This window comes from Labrus mixtus, chromosome 2 (genome assembly GCF_963584025.1).
Source record: "Labrus mixtus chromosome 2, fLabMix1.1, whole genome shotgun sequence".
NCBI lineage: Eukaryota > Metazoa > Chordata > Actinopteri > Labriformes > Labridae > Labrus > Labrus mixtus.
The window spans coordinates 35107937-35122936 of record NC_083613.1 but is presented as its reverse complement, the minus strand read 5'-3'; the positions used below and the strand labels follow the sequence as shown (position 1 = coordinate 35122936).

The 15000-nt window shown below is 45.6% G+C and overlaps 2 protein-coding genes across 8 annotated transcripts in view; both read right to left on the bottom strand.

Moving 5' to 3' along the window:
* The window catches only part of LOC132993541 (echinoderm microtubule-associated protein-like 6), a 39707-nt gene extending 30748 nt beyond the window's left edge, over positions 1-8959 (bottom strand). For 3 of the 6 annotated variants that reach the window (XM_061063430.1, XM_061063438.1, XM_061063447.1), the window contains exons 1-9: positions 7039-8959; positions 3556-3715; positions 2826-2924; positions 2617-2685; positions 2336-2521; positions 2070-2205; positions 1235-1436; positions 1011-1148; positions 57-313 (exon numbers count right to left, since the gene is read on the bottom strand). In XM_061063430.1, the coding sequence (XP_060919413.1) occupies positions 57-313; positions 1011-1148; positions 1235-1436; positions 2070-2205; positions 2336-2521; positions 2617-2685; positions 2826-2924; positions 3556-3715; positions 7039-7235 (1444 nt within the window). In that variant the 5' untranslated portion in view covers positions 7236-8959. The remainder of the gene's footprint in view (positions 1-56; positions 314-1010; positions 1149-1234; positions 1437-2069; positions 2206-2335; positions 2522-2616; positions 2686-2825; positions 2925-3555; positions 3716-7038) is intronic. The other 3 variants (XM_061063456.1, XM_061063463.1, XM_061063469.1) reach the window with 1 other exon arrangement.
* A 1285-nt stretch (positions 8960-10244) lies between these two features.
* LOC132993527 (spectrin beta chain, non-erythrocytic 1-like) overlaps positions 10245-15000 on the bottom strand; it is a 52538-nt gene continuing 47782 nt past the window's right edge. For both annotated transcript variants that reach the window (XM_061063410.1, XM_061063417.1), the window contains 6 exons: positions 14784-14896; positions 14590-14638; positions 14223-14434; positions 13954-14127; positions 13699-13741; positions 10245-11983 (listed from right to left, as the gene is read on the bottom strand). In XM_061063410.1, the coding sequence (XP_060919393.1) occupies positions 11771-11983; positions 13699-13741; positions 13954-14127; positions 14223-14434; positions 14590-14638; positions 14784-14896 (804 nt within the window). In that variant the 3' untranslated portion in view covers positions 10245-11770. The remainder of the gene's footprint in view (positions 11984-13698; positions 13742-13953; positions 14128-14222; positions 14435-14589; positions 14639-14783; positions 14897-15000) is intronic.

Sequence of the window (15000 nt, the reverse complement as noted above, 5' to 3'; positions counted from 1 at the left end):
AAATCAAGTCCACAGTCCACTAAGTCACAGTAAATTTTCAGTTTTTCAGACTGTACCTGGCATCCTGTAGAAGAGCCGCTCCCCAGCGCCATCGTTTGTCTGCAGGAAGCGGCTGTCCACCGACCAGTCCAGGTGGGTGATGAAGGAGGCGGAGCGGCTGCACTCGCCCACCTTCTTGTAACGCTGAGCGACGGCGTAGACGTCCACCAGCCCGTCGTTTGAGCCCACCGCCAGGAAGGAACCATCGGGTGAAAACTTCAGCTCGTGTATCACTTCTTTTCTGTCCTTGATGTGCACGACCTCCGTCATGTCTCTGGAGAAAAAGGAAAGGTTGACTTTATATCCGGAGGTTTTAACACAAGCTTCAAACTTTGGCAACCATGCAGCTCATGTACAAACTTGATGTGTGGGGTTCCTGAAGGCTCAATCCTAGGTCCTCTCCAATTTCAAAATGTACAAGTTTACTTTACTCGAATCAATGTTTCAAGATATAATTCGAATATACGTCAACTCTTCTCAGAATACAAATTTATGAATATCTCTTAACCTCAATACAACAGACGTAAAATTATTCACCTCTTCTACACTTTTGACCAAGAAAGAATGAGCTATAGAGACCAAACAGTTTTTGAACCAGGCTGCAGTCCTTTTTGCTGACAAAATGGACATTTTTACATGTGACCTAATGGGGAGTTCTTAACTTTTGCGGCCAGACTTAAGTGGAAACTTTAGGAACTGCAGTTTTTTTTACTTCATTTTTCAACAATGGAGGTTGAAGCTAAACACATCTCTAGCATTTTCTCAGAAAGTCTCTTTCCGATGCTGGGTCAGGGTCAGGGTCCAACCTGGATTAACACAACATTAGCCTCCTAGATCAACATTTGAGCTTACTCGAAGGATATTTAAATTAACTTTTTGGTTAGCCGATGAGCAAATTACCCTTTGATGTGAAGTAATAATATAAAAGTAATAAAGTGAACGCAGGAACACAATTTATATCCTGAGCTCACCTGACTCTCAGCACGGTGAAAGAACCGTCCTTCATCCCCAAAGCGAGCTGAGAGCCATCGTTATTGAAGGAAACACTGCGGACTGATTCCTCCATGTTACAGCGAGCCAACAGAGTGTGGTCGGGAAGACTCCACAGCCTGACAGACAGACAGGAGAGAGAGACACAACATCAGATAATGGAGAAGTTTTTTGAGCTGATCAGCTGTTTGTGAGTCGTACCAACCTGACGGAGCGGTCGTCGCTCCCAGTGACTGCGACTGGCTGTTTTGGGTGCAGGTCAAGCGCCCACAGCTCGCCCTCGCTGTGTCCCTGCATCAGAAGAACCGGTTTGTCCCGGTCTCGGACCATGACCTCAAAAATCTCACTATCCTGTGTTCCCGCCAGAATCCGGTCTGCCTTCCAGCAAACACTGCGGATCGACAGACCTGAGACACAAAAACACAAACTCAATCTGTGAGTCTTCAGTTAGCTGAACACACTACAAGCAGTTTTAAAGAAGGACGTCTTTTTTTATTCGGTGCTTTCATTAAAGTCTTTATATGTGATTTTTCACACTTAAATGTAGAAATCAAGTATCTCCTCTGAAAATAACTCTGTGAGTCATGACTGTCTACAATGGGTGTAACACCCGAGTCCCACTGTCTGTGATGTTTTCAGAGTTTTCAGAGTCCTATCTTCACTTTGTTTACATCGCCCGGACGGCCAGCTGACTCCTCCCCTCGTGTATAAAAGTTGTTTAATTGAGGGACTAGAGAAAAGAAGAATAACATACTGTACTCACTGCTTAACTGTGTTTCTAGATCACGCTCATTTCAGGTAAATTTACATGCAGTGTGAAGATACGAGCATAATAAAGATCGCTAGCATTAGCATGCTAACACAACAATGCAGCGCGAGTTGTTTTGGTTTCATGCTGGTGCTCAAGGGCGACATCTGCTGGATCAAAAAATCACATATTAAGCCTTTAATGAAAACACTGAATGGAAAAAGATGTCCTTCTTTAAAACCAGAGTCTGTCTGCAGGTGTGTGATGTGGACCTGATCCCAGGTGTTCATACTTTTGTATCCTTGCTCCGCCTCCCTCAGGTCGATCTTGGTGATGGGTTTGAAGTCGACGTCCCACAGGCGGATGCAGCCGTCTCGTCCCCCTGTGGCAAATCCTTCCTCACAGGCATGCATGCTGAAGATCCCCGCCTTAACACAAAAAACATTTCCCCATTATTCCTCCTGCTTCAGACCATAACCTCTCAGCAGCTCTTTAATTTTAATTTATTTAATTGTTGGGGTCTAAATCATTAAGAGGTTTAAACAATTCTGTATTTACCCCATGTGCAGCCTGCACAGTCCTGATCAGCGTGATCCCCTTCCACACGTAAACGTCTCCGTTCAGAGCTCCAGAGTACGTCAGCTCCTCTTTGGCTGCAGAAACACACAGGATGGTCTGCAGGTCGCCCGTCTTACCAAAAATGCCTCTCTTAGGGGTCAGAGCGTTTCCACACAGTGTCCAGAACTACACACAATCACACAGGAATATTGTTACGCTGACATGTTCATTATTAAACTGTATGTGGTTGATTTAAAGCATCTGCTCAGTGTCTGTCTGACCTTAATGTGTTTGACTCCACAGCTGACCAGACGACTGGACGTGAACGGGTCCCAGGACACGTCAAAGATCTGCAGCACAGAGGGACATATTTTAAAATTAATACGTATAAGATCTTTATGAAACATGTGAAACAAAGTCAGTCTGAGAACAGCGAGATACAAGCTTTAACTGTGTAACAAACAGTATGTGACTAAATGAAAGGTCGTACTCTGTCTGAGTGTCCGGTTGCCGTGGCGAGGACCCGTCCTCTCCTCCAATCCCAAACACAGAGAGTGTTTTTGGCGTCCAAACCGACAGACCCCAAACGCTACAAGAACACAAACACGACAAAACATGTCAGAGAAAAACCAGATCCATTTGACTTTTTATTCAACACATGTCAACCAGAGTGAAGCCCCGCCCACCACTGACAGTCAAACCATGGGATCGAACTGAGTGAGGTGAGTCGGTCCATCAGTCATTCTAAAGGGAGTATCATTAGAGGTTGGGGTTCCACAAGGCAGCATCCTGGGGCCACACGTCTTCTAATATTCGTATGCTAGTTTGTGAAAATGTTTGTCTTCTTTTTATTTCTGCGTCTATGACGTCTGATGATTTGTTTTATCAGACTTTAACGTAAACATACCGAACATAATTTGCTCCAGAGCAGGTTATGTGTTCAGGATCAGTTACCATGGTGATCTACCTCACTAATAAGTAAACCACCTGAAAAGCAGAGTTAACCCTGAAGTTACCATGGTAACTGATCCTCCTGCTTCGTAGAACAGGCCCCTGGTGACCCAAACTGTGTGTGTGTTTTATTGTTGTTTAACTTTTATCAACCAAAATATTTTTTTTTGTCTTTAAAATGGAAAATGAAGACTTTTGGAAAGACTCTTGCACATGTAAATATTAGTGTCATCATCACAAGGGGTTTGGTGAGGGGGGCGTGGTCTGACCTGTCCGTCAGAGTCGAAGGCCAAACAGGCGACTCCGTGAGTGTGGACGTCCCTCAGGATGGAGACCGTCTGCATTGCGTACGTGTCCCAGATACAGATGTACGGGTCCTTACCCACCTGACCCGTGGCGACCTGGATCTTATCTGGATGCATCGCCAGACTGAGAGACGAGAAGAAAGAGACAGAGAGACGATTAAATACCAAGTTCAGAGTGAAGTCCTGCTAGTTCCCCTACCAGGTCTTGGTTTAATGACCTGTTAGCTAGGATCAGGACCAGGTCTCAGTCTGATGACCTGTTAGGATCAGGACCAGGTCTCAGTCTGATGACCTGTTAGGATCAGGACCAGGTCTCAGTCTGATGACCTGTTAGCTAGGATCAGTACCAGGTCTCAGTTTGAAGACCTGTTAGTTAGGATCAGGACCAGGTCTCAGTCTGATGACCTGTTAGGATCAGGACCAGGTCTCAGTCTGATGACCTGTTAGCTAGGATCAGTACCAGGTCTCAGTCTGATGACCTGTTAGCTAGGATCAGTACCAGGTCTCAGTTTGAAGACCTGTTAGTTAGGATCAGGACCAGGTCTCAGTCTGATGACCTGTTAGGATCAGAACCAGGTCTCAGTCTGATGACCTGTTAGTTAGGATCAGGACCAGGTCTCAGTCTGATGACCTGTTAGCTAGGATCAGGACCAGGTCTCAGTCTGATGACCTATCAGGATCAGAACCAGGTCTCAGTCTGATGACCTGTTAGGATCAGTACCAGGTCTCAGTCTGATGACCTGTTAGGATCAGTACCAGGTCTCAGTTTGAAGACCTGTTAGCTAGGATCAGGACCAGGTCTCAGTCTGATGACCTGTTAGGATCAGAACCAGGTCTCAGTCTGATGACCTGTTAGTTAGGATCAGGACCAGGTCCCAGTCTGATAACCTGTTAGGATCAGGACCAGGTCTCAGTCTGATGACCTGTTAGTTAGGATCAGGACCAGGTCTCAGTCTGATGACCTGTTAGGATCAGTACCAGGTCTCAGTCTGAAGACCTGTTAGGATCAGGACCAGGTCTCAGTTTGAAGACCTGTTAGCTAGGATCAGGACCAGGTCTCAGTCTGATGACCTGTTAGCTAGGATCAGTACCAGGTCTCAGTTTGAAGACCTGTTAGTTAGGATCAGGACCAGGTCTCAGTCTGATGACCTGTTAGGATCAGAACCAGGTCTCAGTCTGATGACCTGTTAGTTAGGATCAGGACCGGGTCTCAGTCTGATGACCTGTTAGCTAGGATCAGGACCAGGTCTCAGTCTGAAGACCTGTTAGGATCAGGACCAGGTCTCAGTCTGATGACCTGTTAGTTAGGATCAGGACCAGGTCTCAGTCTGAAGTCCTGTTAGGATCAGTACCAGGTCTCAGTCTGATGACCTGTTAGCTAGGATCAGGACCAGGTCTCGGTTTGATGACCTCCTGTCTGGGAAACCCCTCAAAGAGGCCGACCAATCAGAGCGAGGGAGGAGATGTTCTGGCAGTTTATACTGACGTGAGTTTTTGTCTCAGTAAATCAGCTATTCTGAAATGACTGCTCAGCTCGTCATGCTCTCCACTTCCTCCGTCCAAACTGTCACCTCATCAAAGTGACCTCACAGAGACGCTGATGACAGACACAAGGGCTGCGCAATGATTGGCTGACGCAGCATTTCTCTTTCTATGTTAGAACAAAATGAGGCTGGTCAGTCAGAGCAGAGAATGATGGGAAACACTCAGCCCGTCTTCATCATCAGCAATTTTCCTCCGGCTGTCAGCTCTCATCAGGTGGAGGGGCTCGGACAGCGGCGTGCTGCCTGGTCCGACGCGAGTGATTTAAGAAGCATCCACTGATTTTATTTCCACAGTGAAGGTTTAAAGTTTGTGCTCTGTTTGCTGGGAGAATCAGATTCTGCTGCTCCTCATAAACGGGAACATTCAGTCAAACCTCGGGGGGGGGGTCCGGGTTTCATCTGAGCACCTGCCTGAGTGTGATTGGACGTCACTGGTCAGCATGGTTTGAATGAGCCAATCACTGTAATTATAATTATATTGTTGTCATCACAAACTGACTGCTGACTTACAACTGACTTAAAAGGTCTTTGATGGTGCGTTCAGGGACACTCACGACAGCACATCAAGGATTTTCAGGGATTAAAACATTTCACATTAAAAAAAGCAAAACAATGTCAATAAAGCGGGTCACACTTCACTTCAGTTAGGAACCTTCCAGAACAAAAAGGACTTTTCAAACAGACCCAGAGTTTCATTAGTTTTCTATTCATGAGATCTTCAGGTAAAAAACACCTGTGTGACATCAGTCAGTCGGAGCTGATCAGCTGATAATGAGGATGTAAATAACCAGCAGAGGTTCAGATGTTTGTTGTTGTGAGTTTTATTTCTGTTAAACAGTGAACTCATCCATTAACACGGTCTGTGACATCATACGGATTCCCTCGTTTAGCTTCAGACCGAGCTGCTGATCAGGGTCACGGCAACACCTGCAGCTTGAACATCTGTCAGAGAAGAAACCACAGGACAGCTTCATCTGCTGTTACCATGGATACATGAATGCTTTCTCACCAAGCAGCACCCTTCAGGACTGAGAAATTAAGTCAATGGAGAAGTGTAGTTCCTCCAGTGTCCACTAGAGTCTGTCTCCTGCAGTGAGTCAGTCCCCATAGAGCTCCATGTTAAAATGTCTAACTTTACAGCTGCAGTTCCTCCAGTGTCCACTAGAGTCTGTCTCCTGCAGTGAGTCAGTCCCCATAGAGCTCTATGTTAAAATGTCTAACTTTACAGCTGCAGTTCCTCCAGTGTCCACTAGAGTCTGTCTCCTGCAGTGAGTCAGTCCCCATAGAGCTCTATGTTAAAATGTCTAACTTTACAGCTGCAGTTCCTCCAGTGTCCACTAGAGTCTGTCTCCTGCAGTGAGTCAGTCCTCATAGAGCTCCATGTTAAAATGTCTAACTTTACAGCTGCAGTTCCTCTAGTGTCCACTAGAGTCTGTCTCCTGCAGTGAGTCAGTCCTCATAGAGCTCCATGTTAAAATGTCTAACTTTACAGCTGCAGTTCCTCCAGTGTCCACTAGAGTCTGTCTCCTGCAGTGAGTCAGTCCTCATAGAGCTCTATGTTAAAATGTCTAACTTTACAGCTGCAGTTCCTCCAGTGTCCACTAGAGTCTGTCTCCTGCAGTGAGTCAGTCCTCATAGAGCTCTATGTTAAAATGTCCAACTTTACAGCTGCAGTTCCTCCAGTGTCCACTAGAGTCTGTCTCCTGCAGTGAGTCAGTCCTCATAGAGCTCTATGTTAAAATGTCCAACTTTACAGCTGCAGTTCCTCCAGTGTCCACTGGAGATTTTTAGCGTTTATGTCAGTTGACCTTCAGGCCACCGAAAGCGTGTCTACAACTTTTAGAAATTAAAAACGTGTTCCTTGTCTAATGAGCTCACAAAACAATCAGCTGTTCCAACCCACCTGATGATGTCATCATTGTGTCCCAGGTAGAACTTCTGGGTGTGTTCTCTGGTGTTGTAGACCACGCCCACTCCAGCCACGAAGTACACCACCTCTTTCCCCGCGGTGTAATACAGGTTGTTACGACACTGGTGACCTCTGTAACCATGGATCCACTCCAGCCTCAGCTGGCAGCGCGGCGCCGTCTTATCCGACATGTCGCCTCAGAACTGGAAAGTCAACATCAAAGATCCTCAGTGGGGGGGGATCAGCGCCTGAGCGTAGAGATCTGAACACGTTCCTGATGCAGCATCTGCAATGAAAAATCTCTTCTGTGCAAACACAAAAATAGTGTCCATCCAAGTCTGCTGCTGCTAATGCTGCTGGGTGTTGTAGTCCATTATTGTCGTGTCTTTAACCGTGAAACTACACTTCCCACAATTCCAGCCTGCTAACTAATGTTTGAAAAGTTTCGCAAACACATCAGACGTCTGATTTTGTTACGCTCACGTTTTTACTTGGTGATGAATGTGTGGGCGTCAGCGATGTAGGACTACAAAACTTTACGTCTTTACGCTGATTGGAAGATCGTACTGTCCCTTTAACTGTGCAGGTTTCCCCTCTAAAGAGGACTGTTAGAGGATGACCAGAGGATAATCTCCAGGTTTACAGCTACATTTGTCTCAGTGTACAGAACCAGTCTCCAGGTGGTTCTTTTTTAACTTCAGCTGTATCATAAATTTTAAGAATTTAGCCGCTGATCTCTCAGAAACAAAGTCTTAAATAATTTGTCTTATTTTGGATTTTAACCTCAGAGGTCATCAGGCTGAAAATCAACTGGACATTATATTTAATATGATGAGGCAAAGCTTTAAAACTTAGACACTAAATGACTTCCTGTTGGACAAAGTCAGAGATTTATTGTAGCTAGAGATGTCTTACATTAATATCACACAGCAGATTATTTGATTTACACGAAAATAAAGCCTTTTTTATACTGAAACATGTGGCACAAACTCAATTAAAAAGTAGGAGCTGCAATAAAATCAATGTTAAATCAATATAGACAAATTAAAGTCTAATATTTGAGGAGAAACGATCAGATTTAGCTTCATTTAAACAACATGTCTAATAAATATGAGTATTAACTGACGCCTCGTTAGGATGTGATTATTATTTAACACGTTTTTATTGTTGTAGTTTATTAAATTCAAGTTTTGTTTATGATTCATAAACAGTATTTGTGCTAGCAGAGGAGCTAATAGAGGAGCTAATAGAGGTTCTTATAGAATTCAGATGACAGCTACGGCAGCCTTCAGGGACATTTTTAATAAATCTACCGATCCGTGGAATCCCTATGGGGAGCGTTTAGCGAACAAATAATCCAAAGTGACCAAAAATTCACATCATTTCCGCTGAAGGTTATTTGATATAAACGGGATATATTCCAGGAAGGCTTCAGTGTTTTCTGAGAAGGTAAATATGAAATAAATCATGTATTCATAGCACATGTCTGACTGCTCAAAGTGACGGAATATCAGGTAAATCTTTACGTTTTTCACCGTTGCTCCGTTTGGGCCGTTTGCAAAAAATAACCGACAGTTTGAGTCGATTTAAAAATAATTCCCAATTCGAGAGTCAGTCGGTTGAAATCGGGTTCAATCCCTCTCTGGTTCCTGCCGCCGTCTGTTCGCCGTTTCCAGTTAAAACCCGGAGATTACAGCGCCGATTTATCACCGCCGGTCCGCCGCATCCACACCTCCACACACCGAGTCCCGCTCCTCCGGCAGGCCGGCGGAGAGACGCTGAGACCCGGCAGAGACCCGCAGCTGCCCCCCTAGCTCACAAACAGCCATTAAAAACGCAGAAAATTATGAAGGAAAGTCGGGATATTAACGGGAATCCCAGGGATCACCGAGAGCGTCAACGCTGAAGAATAAGCACCTGCACTTGCACTTCCGTTTATCGATTTCAAAATAAAGCACATATATAAACGGCTAGTTTGTCTTGGCTCGTTTACAGGTGAAAACTGAAAAGTAGAGTAGAATATTAACACTACATTTATACAAATAAAGAAGATCTTGAATACTATTTAGAGCACATTAGTATCAAGGAATGCGCTTAACAGGGAAGTGCCTGTGTCTGTGAAAATGTTCACATACAAATGTTGAAGCTGACATTTTATGTCAAAATTGTTTTACAGTTAAGGCCTGACAGCCTACAGACTGAAAGTGAAAGTTTGTTCAGAAGGATACGTTTCACATTGACATTTTCTGAGGGTAAATACTTTAGAAAACATAGCTTTGATTCATTTGCTTGGTTTTATTCTGAAGTCCGTGGCGGCTGATTCCGGTCTCCCTCTCCGCGGGTCAGATGGTCAGCGGCGGTTTCAGCGAAGCATCTTCATGAATCTGCGTTCAGGAGCTCACAGTGCATGCTGGGAGTTGTAGTTTAATAATTAGCAGCTAATGTACTGATAGCCCCTGGTAGATATAAATGTATCTTCCGGATGGGATAAACTCAGGTCAGATCTTAACCAGGAACTTGGTCCATCTGCTGCTGCAAAGATCCTCTCTCACCAGCAGAGGCATCACTTTGATGGAAAACCCTCAAACTTTGCTACAGCAAATTCTACTAACTTATTAAGATCCATTCAAATCCACTATTTAACATGTTAAATGATAAATTCTTTACTTTACTCTGTTTCTTTGACCGTATTTGTACGAGAGGGTGAATCTTGAGAAGAGAGATGGTAAGAGCAAACAGCAACCTCTGGTGTTGAAAAATGAAGTAAGTGCTTAAGTGCAGTTCATCAAGTGTCCACTAGAGGCTGGCTGCAGAAGCACAGGAAGTCACATACACACCCATTCAAAAAAGCCTGTTTTTACAGCAGAGATTAACATGTTTACAGCCTGGTTAAGCCAGGTAGCCCCGCCCAAACTCCTCCCCCTATTCCTGGTCTCTGTTTTTTTTGTTTTTTACTGATAAAACAAGATATATATTATATTCTCCAGATCCGGTGTTCTTTGTTGTAAATGATTGTTTAATATCTATGTGCTTTCATTTTTAAGACAGTAGAGACAGCTCTCGATGTTGATGATGTTTAGAATTTAGAGTGCAGTACCCATTTTAAACAGCTGGGTCAGAGTTACATACTGCTCCTTTAAGTCATTTGTTTTTTTTTAAATGATGGCCGTTTAATAACAGTAAAAAAAAACTCACAAGTGTAAAGTTTAAAAGCTTTAATGACATCGCACATATTTGACAGAGAGAGAGAGAGAGAGAGAGAGAGAGAGAGAGCGAGCTTTAAAGTCTACAGGTGCAGTTTCATACATGAGAAAAGCCTTTATGGTCTAAGTTCTGTTTAAATATGGGGCCTCAAACAGCTTCTTGTTCATTCCTATAGATGTAGTTCTGATTGTGCAGTAAGATGGCGATAACTTCCATACATGTTCAGTACGATAGATATACAGTGACGCGGAGCAACACGAGTATCAAAGAGCAGAAAATCTGAACGCAGTGTGGTGCCAAGAGCCAACGACAAGCAAGCAACCTTCACACCTGTACCTCCCTGATGTACGATCACCGTCACACATCGACGCCTTAAAGTGTTTATTATACATACTCATCTTCAGCCAATGGAGGAAAAGATAAAAAAAAGAGGAGATCTTGATCGTTCCAGGTGAGTGTTTTCAGGCGACGCTCTGAGCCTGACGAAGCATGCAAGTGAACTCTTCTACATCACACGTCTCCTCGAAGGTGATTGGCTGTTTTTTTTAAAGTCGTAAACGTAAAAGGTTGGAGTGGCAGAGGACGAAGAAAAAAAACAAAAACTAAAAAAAAAGCACTATTGGTCCAATTTCTCACCGGCAGAGGAAGAATGTAGGCTGTCGTTTAAGACACCCTCACAAAATTGAGGAAATAATTTCAGACCTGTTTCAAAAAAGTAGAAAAAACAACAAAAATGTAAGAAAACAAACAGAAGAAGAAGAGCGCGTGGTCCCCGCCGACGTCACCGAGACGGAGCGAGAGTGGCCGTGACGTCGTGAGTAAACAGCGTGTCATCGTCGGTGTAGAGGCGAATGTTTGCCCGTTTGTTGTCTACGCCGACGATGACACGCTGTTTATAAACACGCACGCGCCGCTCTCGCTCTCTGGCACAGTGTTGTTGAACATCCTGAGCGCCGCCTCTCCGCCCGATCGCCGACCACACCAGGAAAAAACAAAACAAAACGTATCAAACTGCATCGAGATCAAAACACAAAAAAACAAGTTCACGCTGCACTTTGGTGAAACTTGAACAGTTTTCTTCTCCTTTCGTTTGAGCTTTCTGAGCCGCCATCCTCCGCCATTGGCTGTTCGGTAGTGATGTCATCGACTATTCTTATTTGAGGGGAAAACACGTTTTGAGTTCAGATCTTTTTTAACGTGTTCTGACTGTCTATTGGACGGATGTTTCACCTGAACTACAGGTGTCACAGCTCGTGGGGTTTGGCAGTTTTTGTCTTCTAACAGACGTCGGGTGTTTGATGTTCAGAACAGGAAACGGCGGAGGATTGGCGACGGGAAAAGCCAGCGCTCTCGGTTTAGCTAAATGAAAACAGATCCCACCTGGCTCTCGCTCTGAAACACGATTCCAGTTCTTTGATGTTCCAGCGGGAGATGAAGAAATCAGAAGCTAAATGTGACGTTTCAGAGCGACAGTCAAGAGTCAGTTTCACCAAAGCGTCTCTTTTTTGTTTTGTTTTCCTCTCTACTGTTTCTTCTTGAACAGACTGAAGCGTTTCTCCTTCTCCTTCTCTTTGTCCTTCTCTCGCTTCCCGGGACTCGACTCCGTGGTCAGCGTGACGGTGGCCGGCAGTGTCTGAGCGCGCCCGGACACCGGCGTGCCGGGATGGCTGCCCTGGACGCTGGAGCGATCGGCGCCGGCGTTCAGGATGGCCTGGATCCAGGTGCTCATCTCCTCCTGCAGGGGGCGACAACACGACAGTCACACACACAGATACACACGTACACATCACAAAGAGGTCTCTGCACAGACACACACAGACACACACGTACACATCACAAAGAGGTCTCTGCACAGACACACACAGATACACACGTACACATCACAAAGAGGTCTCTGCACAGACACACACAGACACACACGTACACATCACAAAGAGGTCTCTGCACAGACACACACAGACACACACGTACACATCACAAAGAGGTCTCTGCACAGACACACACAGATACACACGTACACATCACAAAGAGGTCTCTGCACAGACACACACAGATACACACGTACACATCACAAAGAGGTCTCTGCACAGACACACACAGATACACACGTGCACATCACAAAGAGGTCTCTGCACAGATACACACAGATACACACGTACACATCACAAAGAGGTCTCTGCACAGATACACACAGATACACATGTACACATCACAAAGAGGTCTCTGCACAGACACACACAGATACACACGTACACATCACAAAGAGGTCTCTGCACAGACACACACAGATACACACGTGCACATCACAAAGAGGTCTCTGCACAGATACACACAGATACACACGTACACATCACAAAGAGGTCTCTGCACAGACACACACAGATACACACGTACACATCACAAAGAGGTCTCTGCACAGATACACACAGATACACACGTACACATCACAAAGAGGTCTCTGCACAGACACACACAGATACACACGTACACATCACAAAGAGGTCTCTGCACAGATACACACAGATACACACGTACACATCACAAAGAGGTCTCTGCACAGACACACACAGATACACACGTGCACATCACAAAGAGGTCTCTGCACAGATACACACAGATACACACGTGCACATCACAAAGAGGTCTCTGCACAGATACACACAGATACACACGTACACATCACAAAGAGGTCTCTGCACAGACACACACAGATACACACGTGCACATCACAAAGAGGTCTCTGCACAGATACACACAGATACACACGTACACATCACAAAGAGGTCTCTGCACAGATACACACAGATACACACGTGCACATCACAAAGAGGTCTCTGCACAGATACACACAGATACACACGTACACATCACAAAGAGGTCTCTGCACAGATACACACAGATACACACGTGCACATCACAAAGAGGTCTCTGCACAGACACACACAGATACACACGTACACATCACAAAGAGGTCTCTGCACAGACACACACAGATACACACGTGCACATCACAAAGAGGTCTCTGCACAGACACACACAGATACACACGTACACATCACAAAGAGGTCTCTGCACAGACACACACAGATACACACGTACACATCACAAAGAGGTCTCTGCACAGACACACACAGATACACACGTACACATCACAAAGAGGTCTCTGCACAGACACATGCCAGGTGTAGAGGCCGCTCCCTGACAGGTGTGTGTGTGTGTGTGTGTGTGTGTGTTTGGACATCATGAAGCTCGCCCGGCTGAATATTTAGACTCCATTAAAAATGTTTTAATCATCAATTCATGCCAGATTTAGTCTTCTCAAAACTTTCTTTAGACTCATCCAGACCTCAAAAAAAGACAAAATTCAACTTCCACTTGTTCCTGTTGAGCAGAGTGACCCTGAAGCGACCTCACAGAGAGGACGCCATCAGAGCTCAGAGTCAGACTTACTTCATCTTTGGCTTGGAACAGATACTCGTTTCCATCAGTGAGTCTGAAAGGAGAGAGGAGAACGATCAGGTCAAACACATAAAGATGTTTCTACTGATGTGACCTTCTCTTCATGAATAAAACATCTATTGTAACCGCTCAGGTGTTAAAACCTGAACGCCACATTTAAATCAACCTTCTCCTAAACTCTGAAACTCTGGTCATTTCTTAGAAGCAAAGACGATCACCTGGAGTTTCAGTAAACCTGAGCCTCACCTGAGTTTGAAGACGTGCTTCTTCTTCTTGTACTCTGACGCCACCTCGCACGTCGCCTCCTTCAGGCCGACGGGGACCTCGTTGTGGTACGGCACGCCCTGAGACGCCGCCTTGCTGTCTTTGTAGAAACCCATCTCCTGGTTGTTGATGACGCAGTACACGTTGTGCCACGATCTGCCAATCAGAGAGAGAGAGAGGGGGGAGCGTGATGAGAGCCGTGCAGGCAGAGTGAGAGGTCTCCCCTTCCTGCAGGAGAGGATCTTTGTTACCTGTTGGAGGCCTTCTTGTTGTGCCCCTCCCACTCGTGTTTGCGGTGCAGGAAGCTCTCCATCTGGGACGTGGGCTCCTGGTTCCTGGAGGGCAGGGTGGACGACTGGCTGGTTTTGCTCTTCCTGCCGGAGGTCGGCGACCCGCTGGGGCTCGGCTCCTTCGAGCTGCGTTCAACAACGCCGTTCACCAGCTCGCCATCGACCATGCCGTCCTGAGAGGGTGGAATACACAGAGACATTTGTTCTTGTCTCACGTGATGAATTTTAAATGCTTCCTGCTCATCAGAATTATTTTAAATGTTGATAACGTTTCAAAGATACAAAGTTTGAGCTCAACATGAGGTTTAGGTTTTTGATCGTCACTGACCCGAGGAGAGTCCTGGTCTGAGGCGAGTCCGTTCTGAGTGATCACTCCGCTGCAGAGAGAAAAAAAAATCACAGGTCAGGTTTTTATTATTCTTTATTTTCACAGCTGGACTCGTTGCAGTTCCTCTGACAGCCACCAGGTGCTGCTGCTGTGTCTGACTCTGTGTGTGTTAAAAGTGAAGGACGACCTCTGACCTCTGCTGCTGAGGCTCCTCCTCCTGCTGGACGACGGGCAGCAGCTCCGGGGTGGGAGGCTTCCTGAGGCGCTCCTCCTCCTCCTGCTGCCTCCTCACCTCCAACAACTCCAGCTGAACAAAGACACACAGTTTACTAAATCAGGAGGAAACTGTGAGGGTAGGGGGGGCGGGGCCTCCTGAGGCGAGACATGGCGTAAAAAGATAGCTTCAGTTAG